This window comes from Amphiura filiformis, chromosome 18 (assembly GCF_039555335.1).
Source record: "Amphiura filiformis chromosome 18, Afil_fr2py, whole genome shotgun sequence".
Taxonomy (NCBI): domain Eukaryota; kingdom Metazoa; phylum Echinodermata; class Ophiuroidea; order Amphilepidida; family Amphiuridae; genus Amphiura; species Amphiura filiformis.
In genome coordinates, this window is record NC_092645.1 from 60,966,538 (window position 1) to 60,987,518 (window position 20,981).

The 20,981-nt window shown below is 36.3% G+C and overlaps 2 protein-coding genes and 1 non-coding gene across 3 annotated transcripts; 2 read left to right on the forward strand and 1 right to left on the reverse strand.

Moving 5' to 3' along the window:
* The first annotated feature begins 5,451 nt into the window (after nt 1-5,451).
* On the forward strand, nt 5,452-6,222 carry LOC140139271 (craniofacial development protein 2-like). Its single transcript, XM_072161052.1, has one exon. It carries the CDS (start codon nt 5,452-5,454, stop codon nt 6,220-6,222), a length of 771 nt encoding a protein of 256 aa, XP_072017153.1.
* An 86-nt stretch (nt 6,223-6,308) lies between these two features.
* LOC140139272 (uncharacterized) lies at nt 6,309-7,105 on the forward strand. The gene is made up of 2 exons (XM_072161053.1): nt 6,309-6,639; nt 6,747-7,105. The coding sequence occupies exons 1-2, from the start codon at nt 6,309-6,311 to the stop codon at nt 7,103-7,105; spliced, it is 690 nt and encodes a 229-aa protein (XP_072017154.1).
* A 13,514-nt stretch (nt 7,106-20,619) lies between these two features.
* Nucleotides 20,620-20,693, reverse strand: Trnat-ugu (transfer RNA threonine (anticodon UGU)). The gene has a single exon. It is a non-coding gene; the product is annotated as a tRNA-Thr (tRNA).
* Between the last annotated feature and the right edge of the window lie 288 nt (nt 20,694-20,981).

The window sequence follows — 20,981 nt, forward strand, 5'->3', positions numbered from 1 at the left end:
GGAACAAGTTTAAAAGTAATGGTCTATATATGTTGTATCATGTGTATAAAGTATTATTTGAATTTTGGAACTTGGAACATTGGAACAAGTTTGAGAGTAATGGTCTATATATGTTGTTTCAAGTGCATAAAGTATTATTGGAATTTTGGAACGTGGAACATTGGAACAAGTTTACAAGTAATGGTCTATATATGTTGTATCATGTGTGTAAAGATCTATTGGACTTTTGGAACGTGGAACATTGGAACAAGTTTGAGAGTAATGGTCTATATTATGTTGTTTCTTATATATAAAGTAATATTGAAATTTTGGAACGTGGAACATTGGAACAAGTTTAAAAGTAATGGTCTATATATGTTGTATAATGTGTATAAAGTATTATTTGAATTTTGGAACGTGGAACATTGGAACAAGTTTGAGAGTAATGGTATATAGGTTGTATCATGTGTGTAAAGATCTCTTGAACTTTTGGAACGTGGAACATTGGAACAAGTTTAAAAGTAATGGTCTATATATGTTGTATCATGTGTATAAAGTATTATTTGAATTTTGGAACGTGGAACATTGGAACAAGTTTAAAAGTAATGGTCTATATATGTTGTATCATGTGTATAAAGATCTATTGGACTTTTGGAACGTGGAACTTTGGAACAGGTTTGAGAGTAATGGTATATATGTTGTATCATGTGTATAAAGATCTCTTGAACTTTTGGAACGTGGAACGTTGGAACAAGTTTGAGAGTAATGGTCTATATATGTTGTTTCATGTATATAAAGTATTATTGGAATTTTGGAACGTGGAACATTGGAACAAGTTTACAAGTATTCATGGTCTATATATATGTTGTATCATGTGTGTAAAGATCTATTGGACTTTTGGAACATGGAACATTGGAACAAGTTTGAGAATAATGTTGATTAATGTATATTACTTTTGTACGTACATTTCGTGTATAGTCTAATTATATATATAAAATTCGTGTACGTACATTTCGTGTATAGTCTAATTGTATATATAAAATTCGTGTGCGTACATTTCGTGTATAGTCGAATTTGTATGGGTCTTATGTGTTATGTATAGGGTGTGTGTGTATAGATTTCGTGTATAATTACATGAAGGAGCAACCGTATTCTGACAATTGAGTAACAAAAATCAAATACTAAGTTTAAGCATTCAAAATCTACAGTATATGCCAAAATTTTGCTCAAATTGTCACTTTTTTGTGTTACTTTAATTAAATGATTAGTTACAAGAATAAAACTTTTCTTTTCCAAATATTAGAATGTGTAAATTGAAATTAGACTTTGTACAAGTCTTTAGACTTGATTTTCACAGCACGTGAAAAACACCCTAAAAATGCATGTTTTTGGCCCTTAATTCATAAATGTGACCAAATAGTGAATTTTAACTTCTATTGCCAGTTAGGACTAACTAAAGGATTAGGATTTAGGTTTCATGTGGCAAAACAGGATAATACTCTTTTTTTATTCAAAAAAAAGGTAGTTCTGTATTTTTCTGGAATGGGGAGTAGTCTCTACCAGACCCTATGATGATCCATATGGCCTCTTCAAACTCTGCTGCCGATGATATTTTCGATGACGATATCGATCATGATGATAACGACGACGATGACAATGGTGATGATGATGGATATGATGATAATGCTGATGAAATAATATTCGACGATGGTGATGATGATAATGATGATTATACAACTTCATCTGTAAAATACAACTCTAATCGATAAAAAAAACGACGAAAATATATGAAAGATAACAAGGCGAATATCTAAGGCGAAAAGGAAGGCTGGAAGTATTTTGGTTAGAATCGGCATGACCAATGCCTGACATTTTAAAAGATTATAGAATTGAAACCATTCATCTGATTTAACCTTCTAGCACCAACCGGAGCTTCTTCTCATGCTGGTGTTATGTTTCCTTGTACCGACTGCCGCCGATTGATAAATGAATGGGAATGCTAAGTACTTTCACTACTTGAAATATCAAGGCCTTAATACGGCTTTTGAGATAAAGAGGAAAATAACGCAAATGTGTAAAGCGATTAGGCGTTTATTGCCTGAATATAAATGTTTAATTATAAAGACACAAATGACAAATCAAAACCAGATAGGAATGTGTTGTTTAATGCCCGTTGTTTGGAGGGTAGTGTGAAAAATCGAAACATTTGCCTTTGGGAACTTGGGATATATAAAGGGCATATATTTCCGCCGTATAATTGAAACGATTAGTGATATGATGCTAAGTTATTATTAAACCTAATTCATTGCAGTCACTTTTTAACTCCACTTTAAGGGTATACGAGGTATTGTTGGTCGAAGCAGCCAAAAAATGGATTTTCATTATCTGAATCAATATATTATTAAAAAATAACACTTTGATGTTTTGCAAAAGTTCATTCTACAAATCATATACTTTGAAAACTTGCTTAATTTATTGTTGTTAATGAGTTACGTACGTTTTACAAAAAGTGTTGTTGTTTCAGCCCTCTTTACAACATAACTCAAGAACCACAGGGCCTACAAAGTATATCTGTGATATTTGAATTCTTCTACACTTACCAGTCGCAAGATGCTGTGAACTACTTTTTTTTCTTCTGCTTCGACCAACAATACATCGTATACCCTTAATATTCAGTTTATTGCGCCTTGTTATGCACCGTAGTTTTAAAGTCCCGCTTTGAAAATTTACAGTGGTGGTACAGTATTCTGAAAGAATACCCTTCTCAATTTACAAAATATTTAATTCTTTCATATTTAAAAAAAAAACAGTTTATATCACGACATTACATTTAAATACCCTTCAAAAAATCAAATCGACTAATTTCGGACTTTATTCCGCCAACAAGTACAAGTATAAGCACACAAATACAGCAGTTGTGACAATTCTGCTCAGTACATGTAATCCCTGTAATATTTATTTATTTATTTATTTATTTATTTATTTATTTATTTATTTATTTATTTATTTATTTATTTATTTATTTATTTATTTATTTATTTATGTATTAATTAATTAATTTATTTATTTATTTATTTATTTATTTATATATATATTTATTTATTTATTTATTTATTTATTTATTTATTTCAACTTTCTTTATACAGGGTAACTCCTTCAGTGTAAAAGCACTGCTATTCTTGGAGGCCCTGTGACATACAGGGTGAAATTTACTTAAATATAATGTTGGGATTGAGCACTTTATTTAAAAGATAGTCTAACTATGAGTAAAAAGTTATGTTATGAAATATTTATTTCGCTTGTTCTTTTCCGTTTTCATGACAGCAGGCAACCTATTTAAATATTCTTTTCATTCTTTTACCCAAAATTATCATATGTTAACTACTTAATTTTAACTTGAAAAAGATGAATTAAATGCTTTAAATTAGGAGCCGTATACATGGTATATACGTATGTAGTAAGACGATGATGCTTAACCATATTCACAAACAATGTAAAAATTGTTAGATTTTATATATATACTTTCAGTTTCAAGAACATTCTTCAAATACGGAATTGAAGTCTTATTTTAAGTGAAGTAATATTCAAGAAACATTTTCCTGAAAATGTGATGTGTTCATTTGCTTCAAACAAAATCCCAATTCATTCATTCATTTTCATGCATTTAGGGATTCAATCATGTTTCACCGTTGTTCATCACCGATTAACAACGATGCGTCCGCGTCGTCTGAGTGGTTTACTTCGCGAGGGCAGATTTAGCTGCCCGAGCGAAGTAAACCACGCAGACGCGCCGGACGCGAGTTGTTAATCGGTGATGAACAACGGTGAAACATGATTGAATCCCTTTCAACAACGAAACAAGCTAAATGTCTAATTCACACGATTCTTTCATTTGGAATGTCCGTTTGTCATTGCCACTCAACCTTACAAGAAGATCGCGGTATTTCTCTGCTGATATCAGCAATAAAACTAAAGAATAAAGCGGTAATATTTAACTGCTATACCTCCAACATAAGAGAGTTCATGTTTACGCATACGTTCCAGGCATGACGAATTTTACGCTGTCATATCTAGATATGAATTAACATAAATACATAAATAATAACAGTAAACAATAGTAAATACGGAAATGCACAACACAAATAAATAATATTAAATATAAATATCTAATGTCACACCACTCTTCGCCATACATACATTCTCCCAGCCACATTTTCCTAACATAATATGAAATTTAAAAAAAGAAGGAAATGTAATTAGGCAGAGGCGGGGCTCGAACCCACGCTGCACTCCGCCGCTATCACGTATACCATATGACCAGCGCCTTAGACCGCTCGACCACAAAGGACTTGATAGTGTCATCGTTAAAATTTAAACATATAATATTTATAAATCGCAACTTCATTACTACATCATATTTTGGAATTTTATCTGCTTAAAACATTAATGTGTATTATAATAAAGCTACCATTATTTATATTGTTGAATTCTCAAGCGCATAGAGACAATTAATACGAGGGTCCCGTGAATAGGCCTACATACACAATACATAAAATCGATTTTGATATCGGCCAAGTGAAGGGGAGGCAGTGCTTAGCACTGCCGAGGAGCTTAAAGTTACCCTTACCAGCATCTTTTGGTGCTGGGTTTCCCATGGGTGTTTCTATCTATCCCAATGGGTGCTCCGTTTAAGGGTGGAAGGCAATGGCAAACCACCACCTTTCACTTTTCCATCTGTTATTGCCATGTGGAGAGGGCTGGTTCTTTACCAGAGTGAGGATGCGAGCTTCCTCTGCCTCCCTAGCTCATTCCTCTCTGTCACTCTTTCTGCAACTTTCTTCTGACTAATTTTATTTGTTCTTCTTTTTCGCAAGCCAGTTTACAAGGATAGGTAAGCCAATTTAGTTGGCTTTGTTAGTTGTTCCATCATTCATTCCTTTATTTGTCTGGGATACCAGGCTTTTATCCTATACCGCTAGGGTTAGGGGCGCCTGATCCTTGGGATAATCACGACTCAATTAGTGATTTCATTCTGGGGTACAGGATACAGATCCCCAGTCTGAAGGTGACGGCGCATCCCCACATGGGCGACACCCTACTTCTTCGTGTTGTCAGGTCAAAGCTAGTGTGGGCGCAAACTGGTATTGTGACTATCTCTCCTCTCCTTTTTGCATAAATATTTATCCATTTTACACCACTTCTCCCCAGCTATGGGTTAAATAGACGTTGTTTAAAGCGTGTCAACGACATGGCAGATGAAACCTGTGGATACAGCACATGGTACAATGGCTTTCACGCAGAAATAATAAAGCAGAAATAATACCGGAGTCCCGAGGACTGCGGTGAAGCTGCGACTGGCCCAGCAAGCCGGCAGTGGATTTAAATCTCGCTCAAAGTAACTCAAGGAAATGTAAACGGACAGATTCAAACGGCCAACGAACTGGAAACGGAAAACGACCTCGGACTAGAACAATGGAAAGAATAGCCACTTGGAATGTCAGTGGCTTAGGTGACAAAGAACCAGAACTTGTCGAAACAATGGAAAGATACAGAATCAAGATCATGGGAATATCAGACACCCGACGAAAGGAATATGGGATGAAAGAAATCCACAACAATTATGTCCTCATTTGGTCAGGAGTTGAAAAGAACAAAAGAGCCAAGCATGGAGTTGGTTTTGTTCTGCACCCAGAAGTTGCAAAGAACATCACAGAGACAGAATATATTTCAGAGAGAATCATGAAACCGCAGATAAGACAGGATGGTAAAAATACAACATATATCCAAATCTATGCACCCTGCAATGATTCATACACTGATGAGGAAAAGGATGACTTTTATGATCAGTTATCAGACATAATCCAAGGGGTAAATTCGGATGACAACCTACTGGTTATGGGAGATTTCAACGGAAGAGTGGGAAACAAGAGGACACCATGGGAAGCACACCTCGGCCCACACAGTGACCACAATACCAACAGAAATTACAACGGTCAACTAACACTGGAGCTATGTGCTCAGCATGGACTGTTCATCACAAATACATTCTTCCAACACAGAAAAAGTCAAATTTACACCTGGTATAAGTGGAATGACCTAGAGCAGGCATCACAGATAGACTTCATTCTTGCTAGGAAATCACACCAAAGACATATAATAGACTCCAAAGCCATGCCCAACATACAGATGGACACTGACCATGTTGGAACATCATGTTGGAAACCAGGGCACCACACCAACTAAGAAACAGGAAGCCAAAACCAGTGACATCCACTATCAACTGGAAGAAACTCAGAGAGGAAGACACCTGTCAAGAAATAGAATTAGAGATGGCACAGAAAATGTGTGACAATCTTTCAGACCAGAAAGGTACAGCAGAGGAGGAGTGGAACTTGTTCAAAACCTCACTAACAGATACGCTGAAAGCAAAGTGTGGGATAAAGAAGGCAGGAAAAGGTGATAAGAAAGGAACTGCATGGTGGAATGACACAGTGAAGGTAGCCATCAAAGTAAAGAAGAAACTCTTTAAGCAGTGGTCAAGAACGAAGTCTCAGAGTGATTATGACAAGTATAAAGAAGTAAGAAAAGAATGCAAGAAAGTGGTTAAAACAGCTAAGAATGCGTCTTGGCAGGAATATGGAGAAAACCTAGCAGAGAAATGTGAGAAATCACCCAGAGAATTCTGTGAAAGCTGTCAGAGAAGGCTGTGAAAGCTGTCAGACAAAGGGATGAACCTTTTGACCCCACATCACTGATAAATGATGAAGCTGGAAACCCACTCACTGACCAAGATGACATAAACAACAGATGGGAGGAATATTTTGATGGTCTCCTCAACTTCGGGGATAGTCAACGCGGGAGTCAACGCTCCCAGGAACCCTTCAATCCAGGTTTTCCTGATGAAGAGGAACCCTCTATCTTGGAAGATGAAGTTCGAGCTGTCGTGAAAGAAAGTGCCAAAAATAAAGCAGCCGGTACTTACGACATAACAACAGAAGCCATCCAAGCATGTGGAGATGTTGGAATCAAGTGGCTGACTAGAGTCTTCAATACGGCATCGGAGGAGAGAGCAGCACCTGATAGTGATTCCTATCTGGCAAAAGAAAGGAAGCAAGAGAGATTGTGAAAAATACAGGGGCATCTCCTTGCTGAGTCACGCCGGCAAGATGTTTGCAAAGATCATAGAGAGAAGAATTCGACCCCTAGTGGAGCTGCAACTAAGTGAAACACAGTTTGGCTTCAGGAAAAACAGGGGATGTACAGATGCCATTTTTGCGCTACGACAGTTATGTGAAAAGTGTATCGAGTTCAACCAGGAGCTGCACATGGTGTTCGTAGACCAAGAAAAGGCTTTTGATCGGGTGGATAGAGAACAGTTGTGGGCTGTAATGGAGGGCTATGGTATAAGAGGTCAACTGCTAGATAATGTCAGAGCTCTATATAAAGATATCAAATGCATGGTGAGAACCAGAAGTGGGCAGTCAAAGTGGTTCCCAGTAACATCAGGGGTACATCAAGGCTGTGTGCTGTCGCCACTGCTCTTCTTGATTTATATGGACAAGATCGCCAAGGAAGCAAATCCAACTAGTGGAGAAATAAATGAGCTTCTCTTTGCAGATGACCAGAGCCTCATCCACAAGGACTCAGCAGGACTTCAAGATCATACCAACAAACTAAATGCAGCATGTGAGAAATATGGCATGAAAGTCAGCATAGCAAAAACAGAGACCATGGTGGTTAGTAGATTACCCAAGGATATTGACATCACCATTTACAACAGCAAGCTAAAACAGACAAAGAGAGTTTAAGTACTTGGGAAGTATCTTTTCTGAGGATGGAAGTATCACCAGAGAAATAGAGACACGATGTCAAAAGGCCAACAATATTATCTACCAACTAGGCCCGCTTCTCACACATCCTGCAATACCGATGGATACAAAAGCAAAACTCATCAATGCCATATTTTTCCCAACTCTCTGCTACCAGTGCCAAACATGGACTCTCAACAAAAGAACAACCCAAAATCTCATCACCTGTGAAATGAGATGCCTAAGAAGAGCAGCTAATAAGTCAAGGAGGGATACAATCAGGAATGAGGATATCAGAAAGATGGTGGGCACCACACCAATCACAGAATATGTTGCAAAACAACAAGTTAGATGGTTCGGCCACCTTATGCGAATGGCCCCTAGCCAACCTGCAGCAAGAACATATAACAGCAAAACAACAGGAACTACGGCTAGAGGAAGACCAAGGAAGAGGTGGGCAGATGGAGTAAAGGAAGTACTCTCAAGTCATGGGATTACCATGAGTGAGGCTATCCGACTTGCCCAGGAAAGAAAGTTACATTTCCCCACGACGCTATGAAAGGCAAACGTGGTGGATTAAAGTAAAGTAAAGTAAGCTCTGCTGTGCATGTGGTTTCCCGCAGTGGCGGAAGTTGTATTACGAAGTGCATCCGAACTCCATTTTGAAGCAAATGCTTTTGAAAAGGCATAGGATTGTTCCAGTTTGCATCCTAAATCCACATTAGACCCCTAATTTTATTTACGAAATCAAAAGATTAGATTATCATAACAACAAAACGGTAATCTTTTGTCGGGTCTAATGTGAAAATTACATAAAAAAATTACAGTTTTTACAGAATTAATTTTCACTTAATTCCAAAAAAAATGGCGTATATAAGATTGAAATAAATTCTCTACCTTCTATACTAGATCAATTGTGACGCACGTTGTTATCAAAAATTGTGATAGATGTACAGTTAATATTCATACATGTATATTCCATTACCTATCTGATGGTACAGTTTTTACACAGAAAATATTTATTTGAAAAACCTGCCACTCGGCTTTTTCCGGAAAGGTCACAGGGTCGCCGTGACCTGTGCAATAATTACAATTAAAATTGTTCTTATTCTAACAGCAAGTGTTTCTAAATGCAGTATGGCGAAATGTGGTGTAATCTAATGTGGTCATATAAACCAGATACAATAAGAAATAATAGTAACTTTGCATAAGATGTTTTTTGAATACATAGCGGAATTGATTAATCGATGATGAAATTTTAATGATGTTATCAACATTATTCTATAACTTAGTAGCTGCATATTTAATGGATTTTTCACAAATATGGCTCAGTAGTTCTAGGGTTAAGGGATCTAAAATGAGCGTTTATTGCGTTTCGACAGTATTTTTTATGGGACATGAGAGCACCTCAGACCTATCGAATTGCATTCTGAATACGAAGCATGTCTTTCTGATATCAAAAATTTTCCTTTTTGAAAATCACAATATAATACAAATTTTATGACAAATTATAAAAATTTGATATTTTTCAAATATTTGATATATAACAGTCCTCGAAGTAAATTATATAAATCTAATGACATATTCTTAAAGTGTATGTAGCAGGGGGAAAAGCCGACGGTCAATTGAAAATTTTGACCTTTCATATTGAAGATATGGATTTTTTTCCCAAAAAGACCTAATTTTTTTTGGTGTTTTTGGAAAAAAAATCCATATCTTCAATACGAAAGGTCAAAATTTTCAATTGATCGTCGGCTTTTCATCCCACCTACATACACTTTAAGTATAAATTATCAGATGTATAAAGTTTACTTCAAGTACAGATAAATATCAAAAATATCAATTTTTAATGATTTGCCATAAAATGTGTATTAAATTGCAAATTTCAAAAAATCAAAATTATTTAATATCAGAATGACATTCTTCGTATTCAGAATGCAATTCGATATGTCTGATGTGCTCTAATGTCCCAAAATAAATACTGTCCAAACGTTCATACCCCAGCCCTTAAGATATGTCAAATGCATCTCAAGAGTGCTGATTATATACAGAATTACCACTTATTATAATCAATATTACTTTGTGACTTTTCGAATCTCGTGAATTACAAGTAGTATTTTATGTCAAATATTGACCAAGGATCTTCAAAATTGCTCTCGACAAAATGTAACTAAATCCAGACTTAAACCTTACGCATTAACTACAGGGTGAGTAAAAAAAAGAGTAAAAGAAAAAACCAGGTTAAACGTTCTAGCTTTTAAAATGATTTAAATGATCTATCATAAGTGACCTAAGTGTGTAAAAAAAAAAGGAATTAGCATTTACCATTCTGTTTTTATGACACATTTTTCAGCGATACCTAATTTGAATGTCAGCACATTCTGTGTAAGGTAGATTAGGAACAAGTGCAATTTTCTTAACCTCATTGGCACTTGAAGTGTTATTGCCCCTGGTCTTGTTTAGAAAGAAACATTACTTTTTTTTTATATTTACCTTTTAGTACTGCAAACTCATTACCAGTCTTCAAGAAATTACTGAAATCATATCTCTTCCCAAAAAGTTGACTGTTTTTATTGCTCACTTTGTTTTGTGTTTATGCTTTGAATTTGTTTACGCGCTGTGGTCTAGATGTAACGGCGCTTTATAAAAGAATTGTGTATGTATGTATTTTAGTACAGGGCGCTATGAGTTTGGAATTAATATTCCTACATAAGTGCAACCAATGTTTTTTGGCATCCTTAAACATGAAATGACAAAAAAAAGAAGGTCAAAGTGGGGGAAAACTTAAAAATAGTCCCATCATGTTGGAATGTATCTCAAATTGTTCCTCTTATCACACGGAATAACAAAAATTCATTGTAATGTTTTTCTATGGTGCTTAGTTCAGGATTTATAATGTCGAATAGGTCAAATGTCAAAAATTTCATACACAGACGTCAACATTTAAAAATGGTCCGATTTTATCGAAACTTGTCTCAAATTACTCCCCTTAACATAAAAAATCTCAAACATATACTTAATTCACAAGTTAAGGTCATTTTTGTATTGCCATGTCCCCCTTCAGAATTCATGCAACCAAAGTCCAATAGAAACATGTACATATAACACATTTAACCCATACATTTATACGATTCTGAGGTTGTAAATGTCTCAAATAAATTATTTTCCGATTTGGTTTACCGAGAGAAGTAATGTAAGACAAATGTCGATTGAAGCGGTGCATTTTGAAAATGTGGCCTCTGTGCATGAGATATTGACATTTGACCTTATTTACTCTATAACACCTGAGCTAAGCAGCCTAGGGCAATATGACAATTAAATTTGTTATTCATATCAATTAGAGGAACAATTTGAGGTATATTACAGCAAGTTTAGGGGCAGAAGTGAAGTGGAGTGAATTACAAAATATCCAGTAAGTTGGACACATTGAGAATAGAAACCTGGAGTTGGAGTCGGAGGAGGTGTGAAAGATTTAAAGCCATAATGTGTGATTTGCTTCACAGCAACGCCCTCAATTTTACTCGGCTTTCTAATTTGTGCAATATTATAATGTCCAGTGGTGTACTAAAATACCACTAAAAAAACTAAGCTTTAATAACAGTAAAATTCAACTTTTTATATTAAAACCGGGTCGACCCGGTTTTATTCAGAGTTCATCGATCGACTGCTTGCTAACATCTCCCGTTGATGCCAGCTTATGTGTACACACTTCGAGTGCGATGCTCCGTGTAGTGTTACATGTTACGATCAGCATGAAATGACAAAATTTTTGGTCTGGGGTCCAAGAAAAAAGTGTGCAGCGCCCTCTTATGTCACTAAATCTTATATTTAAGGAAGGAGTGGATTAGAGTGCAAAATCCTTCAAATTAACCCCTTTCAGAATTTTGTTCTGATTTTGGTGTCCAGATACATGTAAATGAAGTCAAAAAGTATTCTTTTGAAAGTCGCTATTTTTAAGTTGCAGTGATGGAGGCTCAAGAAATTTGAGAATTTCATCAGAAGCGGTGTGCCCGCAATGCTCATTAGAACGTTAATTTGGATACCACCATTGAATAGTACACAGGAAATGTTCGTTGACCTCTATGTATTTGAATAGGAGCAAGTGAGGCGCATTCAAACGAGTACTACCGACAAATTAATTGTGATAAATTGCTCAAATTTCTTGAGCATGTCGATCTTGTGATCTTCTTTACAGCTGTATACTTAAAAACAGTGAGCGGAAGAAAATTTGCGAAAAATCTTGAAAAGCGCCCTCATGCTTGAATTTGACCAAAAAGTCGATTGTTAAGGGGTACTACACCTGTGGTAAATTGTGACTATTTTTGCATTTTTCTCAAAAGTAATATTACACACTGGTAACAAAAGTTGTATATTATTGGGGCAAGGAATCCAATTACTACACTGGAATTTCAGTGATTCAAGACAAGGGGTTCAGTATGTATGATCGGAAATGAGGTACATTCTTGCGGTACCTCTTTTCTTATCATAAATAACGAACCGCTTGTCTTGGGTCACTGAAATTCCAGTGTAGTAATTAGATTTCTTGCCCCTATAATATACATAACTTTTGTTACCACTGAGTTATTAGTTTTTGAGAAAAATGCAAAAATATACATAAATTTATCGAGGGGTGTAGTACCCCCTTAAGAAAAACGCAAAGTTCAATTTCTTGTAACCTTCAGAATTAGATACTGTTAGCTCATTCACATTATGTTTAGACACCAAACACAAACCAACATACAAGAAAAGCAGTGATTTGAAAGATTTTATATGTAAATCCACTGTTCTCACATTATATAAGGATGGTAACACAAGAGGGCGCTGCACACTTTTTTCTTGGACCTCAGGCCGAATTTTTTTCATTTCATGTTGAGATAGGTTCAATGGAAGGCAAAAAAACTAAGCCCTAATGAAAATTCCCAATAAAGGCACTTTGGCTTCCGTATAGCCCAGTCCTAGTTATACCTTATCTCATCTCATAGGAATCTATTCTTTATGCAAATCACACATGCTTTAAGTAATGTTAGAAACTTAGTAGCGGGGAATGTAAAGTTATAGGTGATACACCGGCCTTTTCCATGGATAGTCCATCTAGGGAGATTTGAGTTCCTCGGAAAATTAATTCTGAGAAAGAAAGAAAAGGTACATTATGTATGCATATGTGAAAACCTTTCCCATGCATCAATCATTGACGCTGGTTTTCCTTGTTCTGGGAATCCGTACAAATATTGTACAAATGGATGGGTGTTAGCAACTTACTATCAATAGCATAGCAATCGACCTGCACGCGGCTCACACGATCAGTGCTAGACGTTTAAACTTTTTGATGGGATATGCGGATTATGTCGCTTGGATTAATTTACAATCAGGTAGGGTTTAGGGTTTACTTAAGGGATCTAGAATGAGCGTTTATTGCGTTTCGACAGTATTTTTTTTTGGGACATGAGAGCACCTCAGACCTATCGAATTGCATTCTGAATACGAAGCATGTCTTTCTGATATCAAATAATTTTCATTTTTTGAAAATCACAATATAATACAAATTTTATGACAAATTATAAAAATTTGATATTTTTCAAATTTTGATATATAAAAGTCCTCGAAGTAAATTATATAAATCTAATGATATATTCTTAAAGTGTATGTAGCTGGGAGGAAAAGCCGACGATCAATTGAAAATGTTGACCTTTTATATTGAAGATATGGATTTTTTCCCAAAAAGACCTAATTTATTTTGGTGTTTTGGGAAAAAATATCCATATCTTCAATACGAAAGGTCAAAATTTTCAACTGATCGTCGGCTTTTCATCCCACCTACATACACACTTTAAGTATAAATCATCAGATTTATAAAGTTAACTTTGAGTGCTGTTAAATATCAAAAATATCAATTTTTAATCATTTGCCATAAAATGTGTATTACATTGCGAATTTCAAAAAATCTAAATTATTTGACATCAGAAGGACATTCTTCGTATTCAGAATGCAATTCGATATGTCTGATGTGTTCTAATGTCCCACAATAAATAGTGTCCAAACGTTCATACCCCACCCCTTAAGGTTATTCATTCTTTAAAACTGTTGTGATTTGGTAGTTCACAGCATCTTACGAATAGTAGTGAGCTTTGGCAAAAATTGCATTGCTCAATTCATAGCGAGCGTATAGAAGAATTAAACTATCACAGATATACTTTTATAGGTGCTGCGGTTCTTGAGGTATGTTGTAAAGAGGGCTGAAACAACAACACTTTTGTAAAACGCACATAACTAATTAACAACAATAAATTAAGCAAGTTTGCAGAGTATACGATTTGTAGAATGAACTTTTGCAAAACATCAAGGTGTTAATTTTCAATAATATATTGATCTAGATAATGAAAATCGATTTTTAGGTTGCTTTGACCAACAATACCTCGTCTACCCTTAAAAGTAGGGATAACCATCAAAATTTCATGTTGCCCCTATTGCTACAAAAGATTGTTTTCTGGAAAGAACTCATCAGCAGAAGTATTTTGGTGGTTAAATGGTCAAAATCGGTCAAAAACCTTTCGAATTATGAATTTGCAAAGTGTCCCATTCTGACTGGTCATTGGAGCAAAATAAATAAGTCCAAAAGTAGCAATGTGAACAAAATTGGTATAAGCATATATTTACCTTTTTTATATTTCTTTATTTTAATACATATGCAAACATGAAACAAGCATATTGTGAAAGTATCAAAGGGGTTTCTTATGAAATGGCACTTTACTAGTCAATAGCATAAATTATTTCTTCAAACCGAGGCACTGAAATCATGCTTTTAGAAAACATTTGCCAAAAATCATCCAAAATGGTCGAAATGGCACAAAATCAAAAGTCCAGGTGATCTTTTTTTCCACAACAATATACACTACACATAAAAAATACTGCTACAAGGGATTTTCAACAAAGGAATCCAAACAATCAAGTACCAACATGCACAGCTTTGTCCTAGTTAGGTGAAAAAGTTCAATTTGGTGACCACTCTCTGGCTAGTAAGGTTTGACGATTGATTCGACTTCTATGGACCATTTAGGAAAAAATAGCCACCATGTCCCTCGCGAAAATCCCGGCATTTTTCGCTAGAGGCCAAAATCCAAAATGGCCGCCGCCACCATTTTGAAAATTTAAGTTTTGAACCAGAGCACCTATAATCATGCACAAAGACACTTTTTCGGATATGTCGAGTACAAGGATTCCGATTCTGACATTAGTTTGACATTACGGCATCATTTTTACCCAGAAATCCAAGATGGTGGCCGGCACCATCTTGAAAAATTTAGTTTTGAACAAGAGGACCTAAAATCGTGTACAAAGACACTTTTTTGGATAAGTCGACCACAAGGATTTCAAATTTGACATCTTGGATTTCTGGGCAAAAATTATGTTGTAACTTAAAATTAATGTCAGATTCGGATTTCTTGGGGTCGACTTACCAGAAAAAGTGTCTTTGTACACGATTTTAGGTAATCTGGTTCAAAACTTATTTTTTCAAGATGGCGCCGGCAACCACCATCTTGGATTTCTGGGTAAATATGAGTTCGTAATGTCAAAGTAATGTCAAATTTGAAATCCTTGTGGTCGACTTATCCAAAAAGTGTCTTTGTACACGATTTTAGGTTCTCTTGTTCAAAACTAAATTTTTCAAGATGGTGCCGTAAATGATGCAGTAATGTCAAACTAATGTCAGAATCGGAATCCTTGTACTCGACATATCCGAAAAAGTGTCTTTGTGCATGATTATAGGTGCTCTGGTTCAAAACTTAAATTTTCAAAATGGTGGCGGCGGCCATTTTGGATTTTGGCCTCTAGCGAAAAATGCCGGGATTTTCGCGAGGGACATGGTGGCTATTTTTTTCTAAATGGTCCATAGAAGTCGAATCAATCGTCAAACCTTACTAGCCAGAGAGTGGTCACCAAATTGAACTTTTTCCCCTAACTATCCTGATATCACTTTTTGGGTTTTAACAAAATGTTTATTAACCCTAACACCCAAAAATCTTACAAAATCTTACGATGAAAAAATATGCGCATGCATGAATCCCAGGGTCTGCGATGACGCAATCAGCCTAAGTGTCATATGCGCACGGAATTGCTGGCCGGGCAGCAATAACCCGTGTAGCTACCGGACCGTGATCGTGTGGTTGGCATGCGAGGGGTCAAAGGTTCGAATCCCGGGGGTGCCACGTCAAAAATTCTTCTTCCCCTTGACTTTTCGGATCTTCTTTGACTTCCGATCCCAAAAAGCAGGGTCCAGTGTTAGGGTTAACCTCTACTGTGATTGGCAGCTGCATAAGGTATCTCTTTGATAGCTGATAATGCCCAGCCATTCAGCAAGTGGCTAATAACTGACCTTAATAGGCTTGAATGAACACTGTCATCTGGTACAAAACCATCACACTCTAGGACCTGGTCACTCCATAATGCTACAGGGAGCACATTACTTTAACAATGGAGTGAAAGACTCATTATTGATTAGGCGCGTATTTTAAAAGTACAGCTCCTGTGCGTGTATAGCAGCAAGTCAGTGTAGATGGTATAAATATAAGAAAAAGTATAGCGTTGAGATCAGGTGAAAAATACATCAAATGAGCACGAAACTTCACATTTATGTTCAGAAAGGTGTCTATTTAACATGACTCGAAAGGTGTATGGAAATTCCAAAGGGAATCTGGTGATTTAATTTTGAACTCGAGATCTACTTGTCCATTTTAAACCTTTTTACAGAGGGTATGATAGAGGTGATAACGGCAACCAAATTACAGCTCAGTAGGTCAGGGTTTTCACCTGATCTTATTGATCTGAATATTTTGTGCCATTCTGAGCAGTGCTGTACTTGGCCACTGGCAATTAGCGCACTGTGACGATGGACCAATTTTGACTCGCACTTACAGAAAAACCAAATAAGTTATGTTGCTGTAATTTGCAGGATAGTTACAAAACATAATTGGCATTAACATCCCCAATTTTTACAGAACAATTTTGAAAAATAAAAGAATGAGCTCAATTTAGAAATGTCTGTGCAAGCAGTGCACAGTTGAGCTCCCTGCATGTCTATGGGAGTGTTCTAATCAAGTTGATGGTTCATTGGTCATCCCTATTAAAAGTCTCTTATTGGCACTATCAGTCATGTATTGTCATCACCACCACGCCTTGAAACATCGAGCAACAAATAAAGTGAAAGATAACGCAAAATATCAATACAATAACATATTCAGCCGATTATGCCTTTGTTGACTTGAACAAACAAGCCGTTCGCTGTTTTGTTTGCTTGATTACTAGTATTTGCCGGAAAATGACCCTGGATAACACAAAACAGCCTCCAAAGGGCGGCAACACACACCACACCGCAATTGCTTTGCGGTGCGGTACGTTGCCGCACTGCATCGTACAGCAAAATACTGCATTGCGGTATCGCAATAAAGTTAAATACATTTTAAACTTGGAAATGAGACGATTTGCGTTGAGTTGCGGCAATCGGTATTTTGGGAACACAAAGCACCGCAACGCAAGTGCAGCGTGGTATGAACTGAACTTTACATGTATTGAAAATGTTAAACAGCACAATGTCAATATCTGTGTTGTGGTTTAATTATTTTATTAAGAGAATAAAGGTATTGTTTTTAGCCGCTGTCGTGCAACGATCGGGCATCTCAAATGAATATGTTTATTGTCATTCTTAAACACCTCAATTCAATTAAAAATATAATCCATGAGTTTTTAATCAATTTTAATCAAATTAAATCATTCGATAAGGAATTACCTATGGCGGCGTAGAGTTTATCAGTGCCGTTATTGTTATGCGCCTCTGTTTTTAAGTAGGGACCGGAAGGCTAGTAATATAGCACAAGGGCCCTGTCAGCAACTGCTGACTTGCTGACAGCTTAAAGCAATATTATAACATTATCATACAAAATAGATTAGCATTTCTTTGACATAAAATGTTAGTTTTACTGTCAGATATATCCCTTTATTTTTGAGCCGAACAACTACGTCAAAGCAAAGAAAATTGGAATTTACTACCAGCGCGTATGTCGCCAATACGTACCACTCCTTCGGTCATGTTATGGTACGACCCTTTGTTGTGTAGATCACCGTCCTGCACTGTGTGTTATGAACATCGTGTATGCGTTCGACTAATAATTCCATCGTAATAATAAGACGCCGGTTCCGGCGCTTTATTCAAAATATCGGATTTTGACAAAACTACAGCACCTAGAGTCTTGATTTTTGCAGGGTATATTGGTTTAATAAAGTACAATATAATTGTGTAAAAAAATGAATTTTAAAAAATCAGTGAGGGCGTCCTCAACAGCAAATGTTATAATATGGCTTTAAATCCGCTACTGATATTGGTCAAGTTGTCTAAAACAAATAAAGCGAAGCATACCTTTTACATTTCGTAAAATATTTGTCCAGTTTATTTCAAAAAGTGTTCGGAGGAACTTCCTATTTATGATTTATAGGGGCTACGCACAGGCATAACTCTAACAACACACGTGACATGAATTCGCAAAAACACTGTGGCCCATGACTCATCATTAATATAAACTATTAAGCATGATTCAGGGATTTGCAGCTAAGAAACACACTATTTATAGGTTAATGAATGCGTATTACTTGTTGGAAGAGAAATTAGACAAAATAATGCACGCGCGCTGATGTTGATGCGTCTAATGCACGAGCCCCGGAGGGGGGAGTGCATTAGACGCATCAACATCAGCGCAAGAGAAGAAAAAACTCCGTCAGGCGTTGGTCCTTATAGATCCGACATATCCTCCCTTGGAAAGTCAAGGGAAATGTCAAACTGACTAACCACGCCTACTGACAGCTACTGACGATATTTAGCCAATCAGATTAGACTTGCCTTCCACCTGCCAACTACTTGCTTCCAGCTTTGGATATAACACCACTATTGCGTAACAATATCGATTATCATGTCCATCATTCATTCAATTTATCTATGTCCTCTTCAATCGCGATCAATGTTCATCATCCACGTGAATGAGCATTGATCTGATTTTACTTCTTCACAGGGTTACTAAACCCGCGAGGTGGTAAACAATTGGGCAACTATTGAAGATTTTCCCAGGACTTTTGATAATAGAGGTTATCCACTTCACTCATGTGTGACTTCTAACAAAAGGCACTGGTTCCCGTAGTATTCCTCATTCAAACTAATTCAATGCATGACCTCGGAGTTACCTGCATGACTTTGGCGGGCTATTTTGAAACAGTCATGGTTGCACATGCAGGTACTTCTTAAGAATGTCCTAAACAAGGTATAGCAGTCGTTGATAGGACATGCAGCTTGTAGAACATGGAGCGTGTTTATAGTGAGACAATCTTTCCGTTATTTAGCTAAACTACCGCGTAGTCTAGATTTGCAATGGTTAGTAAAACATAAACAAATATAGACTGCGTGGCAGTCCAAGCATAATCTGGCTCACTATAAACACGCTCATGGATAACCTCTATTCCTGTCCCATATAAATCAATGGTTAAGAAGATACTTGGCGATTATTTGACCCGTGACTCGGGCTGAAATGTTCTTTTTCAAGTTCTTCACTTTGTAGGTTGCGCACATTATACAGGGTTTTTTTTTTGGGTGGTGGCCATCGTTTCATTTTATCATTAGGCCTCAGTTATTATTGTTTGTTTTACAATAATATAAAAATGGATGACGCCGCTATTTTGCATGCTTCGAATAAACTAGGAATTCAAGAAGTTACCCGCCAACAGACGAAGGGCTAGGGAGTTACAAGTTCCGACAGGATATGGGAAGAGCTTTATTTTCCAGTCAGCGCCAATTTGTGTTAATTTTCTTTAAAATGTCGACATCGCCATAAAATGTAGTCATTTACTTGATTTGTAGTTTAGTCCAATTCCTAAAGTGAAGTAGGCTTATTCACTTTCTTTACTAACACAATATTTCAAGAGTTTGTTTCCAAAAGGCTGCCTTGTGTAACATTTGCCACAGCCGTTGCTCTGCATAGAGGTATCAACCATTTATTCAGCATGTGCAGGCATAGGCGTAGATCCCAAGAAATATACTGTGATTTTTCCGTTCCTTTTTTTTCACATGCATTTGAAATATCAACACATTCAACAGTAGGCCTACTTGCGAGTTGTATCGCCTTTTATTTTATTTTACTCACTCTGTTATTTCCAGTTAAAGGCTTAATGTACGATTTCTTCAAATTTTTAATTTGTCATTATATATTCAAAATGCTGAAATAATACCAGTAATAGGCCCTAATTATCGGGAATAGTTATTGCTTGTTATTTTGGCCGTTTAACACGCAGTTCTATAGGAAGACATAAAGTCATAATTCTTGAATTATGACTTTATGTCGAACTTTGCTCTGTTTACCTACAAACACAACAAATTTGGCTGATTCCATTTAGATGCAAGTTCTAACATGTGTATACATTACAAATATGCCATAACATCAGGTTTGAAAAAAATTAACCAAATTCATATTATAAGATCGTATATTATGACTTTAATAAATCAAAGTTCAGTTCCAAATAAAAACGGTGTGTAAAATTGATATTCTTTTAGCTTTTTTAATGGTATCACGGTTAGGCCTATCGACAAATGTGACAATATTAAATAAAAAAAGAAAACAAACCTAGAATCATACAAATGACTTTTTGTTAACACTGATTAGGCCTACTTTATCTCTGCACTGATATAGCAACAAAAAAACTTTCACGGAAAAACAGTGGAATGATCGACGGGAATTATATGAATAAACAGTAATTTTCAACAGGTTCGCCGTCGCAAATAATAAAGGAGACAAGGAGAAAGTGATCCCGCCCGGGAATCGAACCCAGGACCTCAGATTTACAAGACCTATGCCTTAACCACTTGGCCACGGGAGCTTCATGATTAGGCTGGTTGAAATTCGAACCCATAAGCGGTCACTTAAACTTATCTCCTCCCCGCAAATAGCCCATAGTAGCTAGGGCCGTAAATGCGAGAAATAAATTGCCATCCTCCCTGTGAGGAAATATAACACGGAAAAACAGTGGCATGATCGACGGGAATTATATGAATAAACAGTAATTTTCAACAGGTTGGCCGTCACAAATAATTAAAAAAAACTTTCATTTAATTCATACCAGCCCGATTTACACTGGTCATGGAAATAGTAGATATCTACTATTTCC

Coding starts and splice junctions, on each gene's coding strand:
- LOC140139271 (XM_072161052.1), top strand. CDS start 5,452: ATGGAAAGAATAGCCACTTGGAATGTCAGTGGCTTAGGTGACAAAGAA.
- LOC140139272 (XM_072161053.1), top strand. CDS start 6,309: ATGGCACAGAAAATGTGTGACAATCTTTCAGACCAGAAAGGTACAGCA. Junction 6,640..6,746: donor AGAAAACCTAGCAGAGAAAT/GTGAGAAATCAC, acceptor TAAATGATGAAG/CTGGAAACCCACTCACTGAC.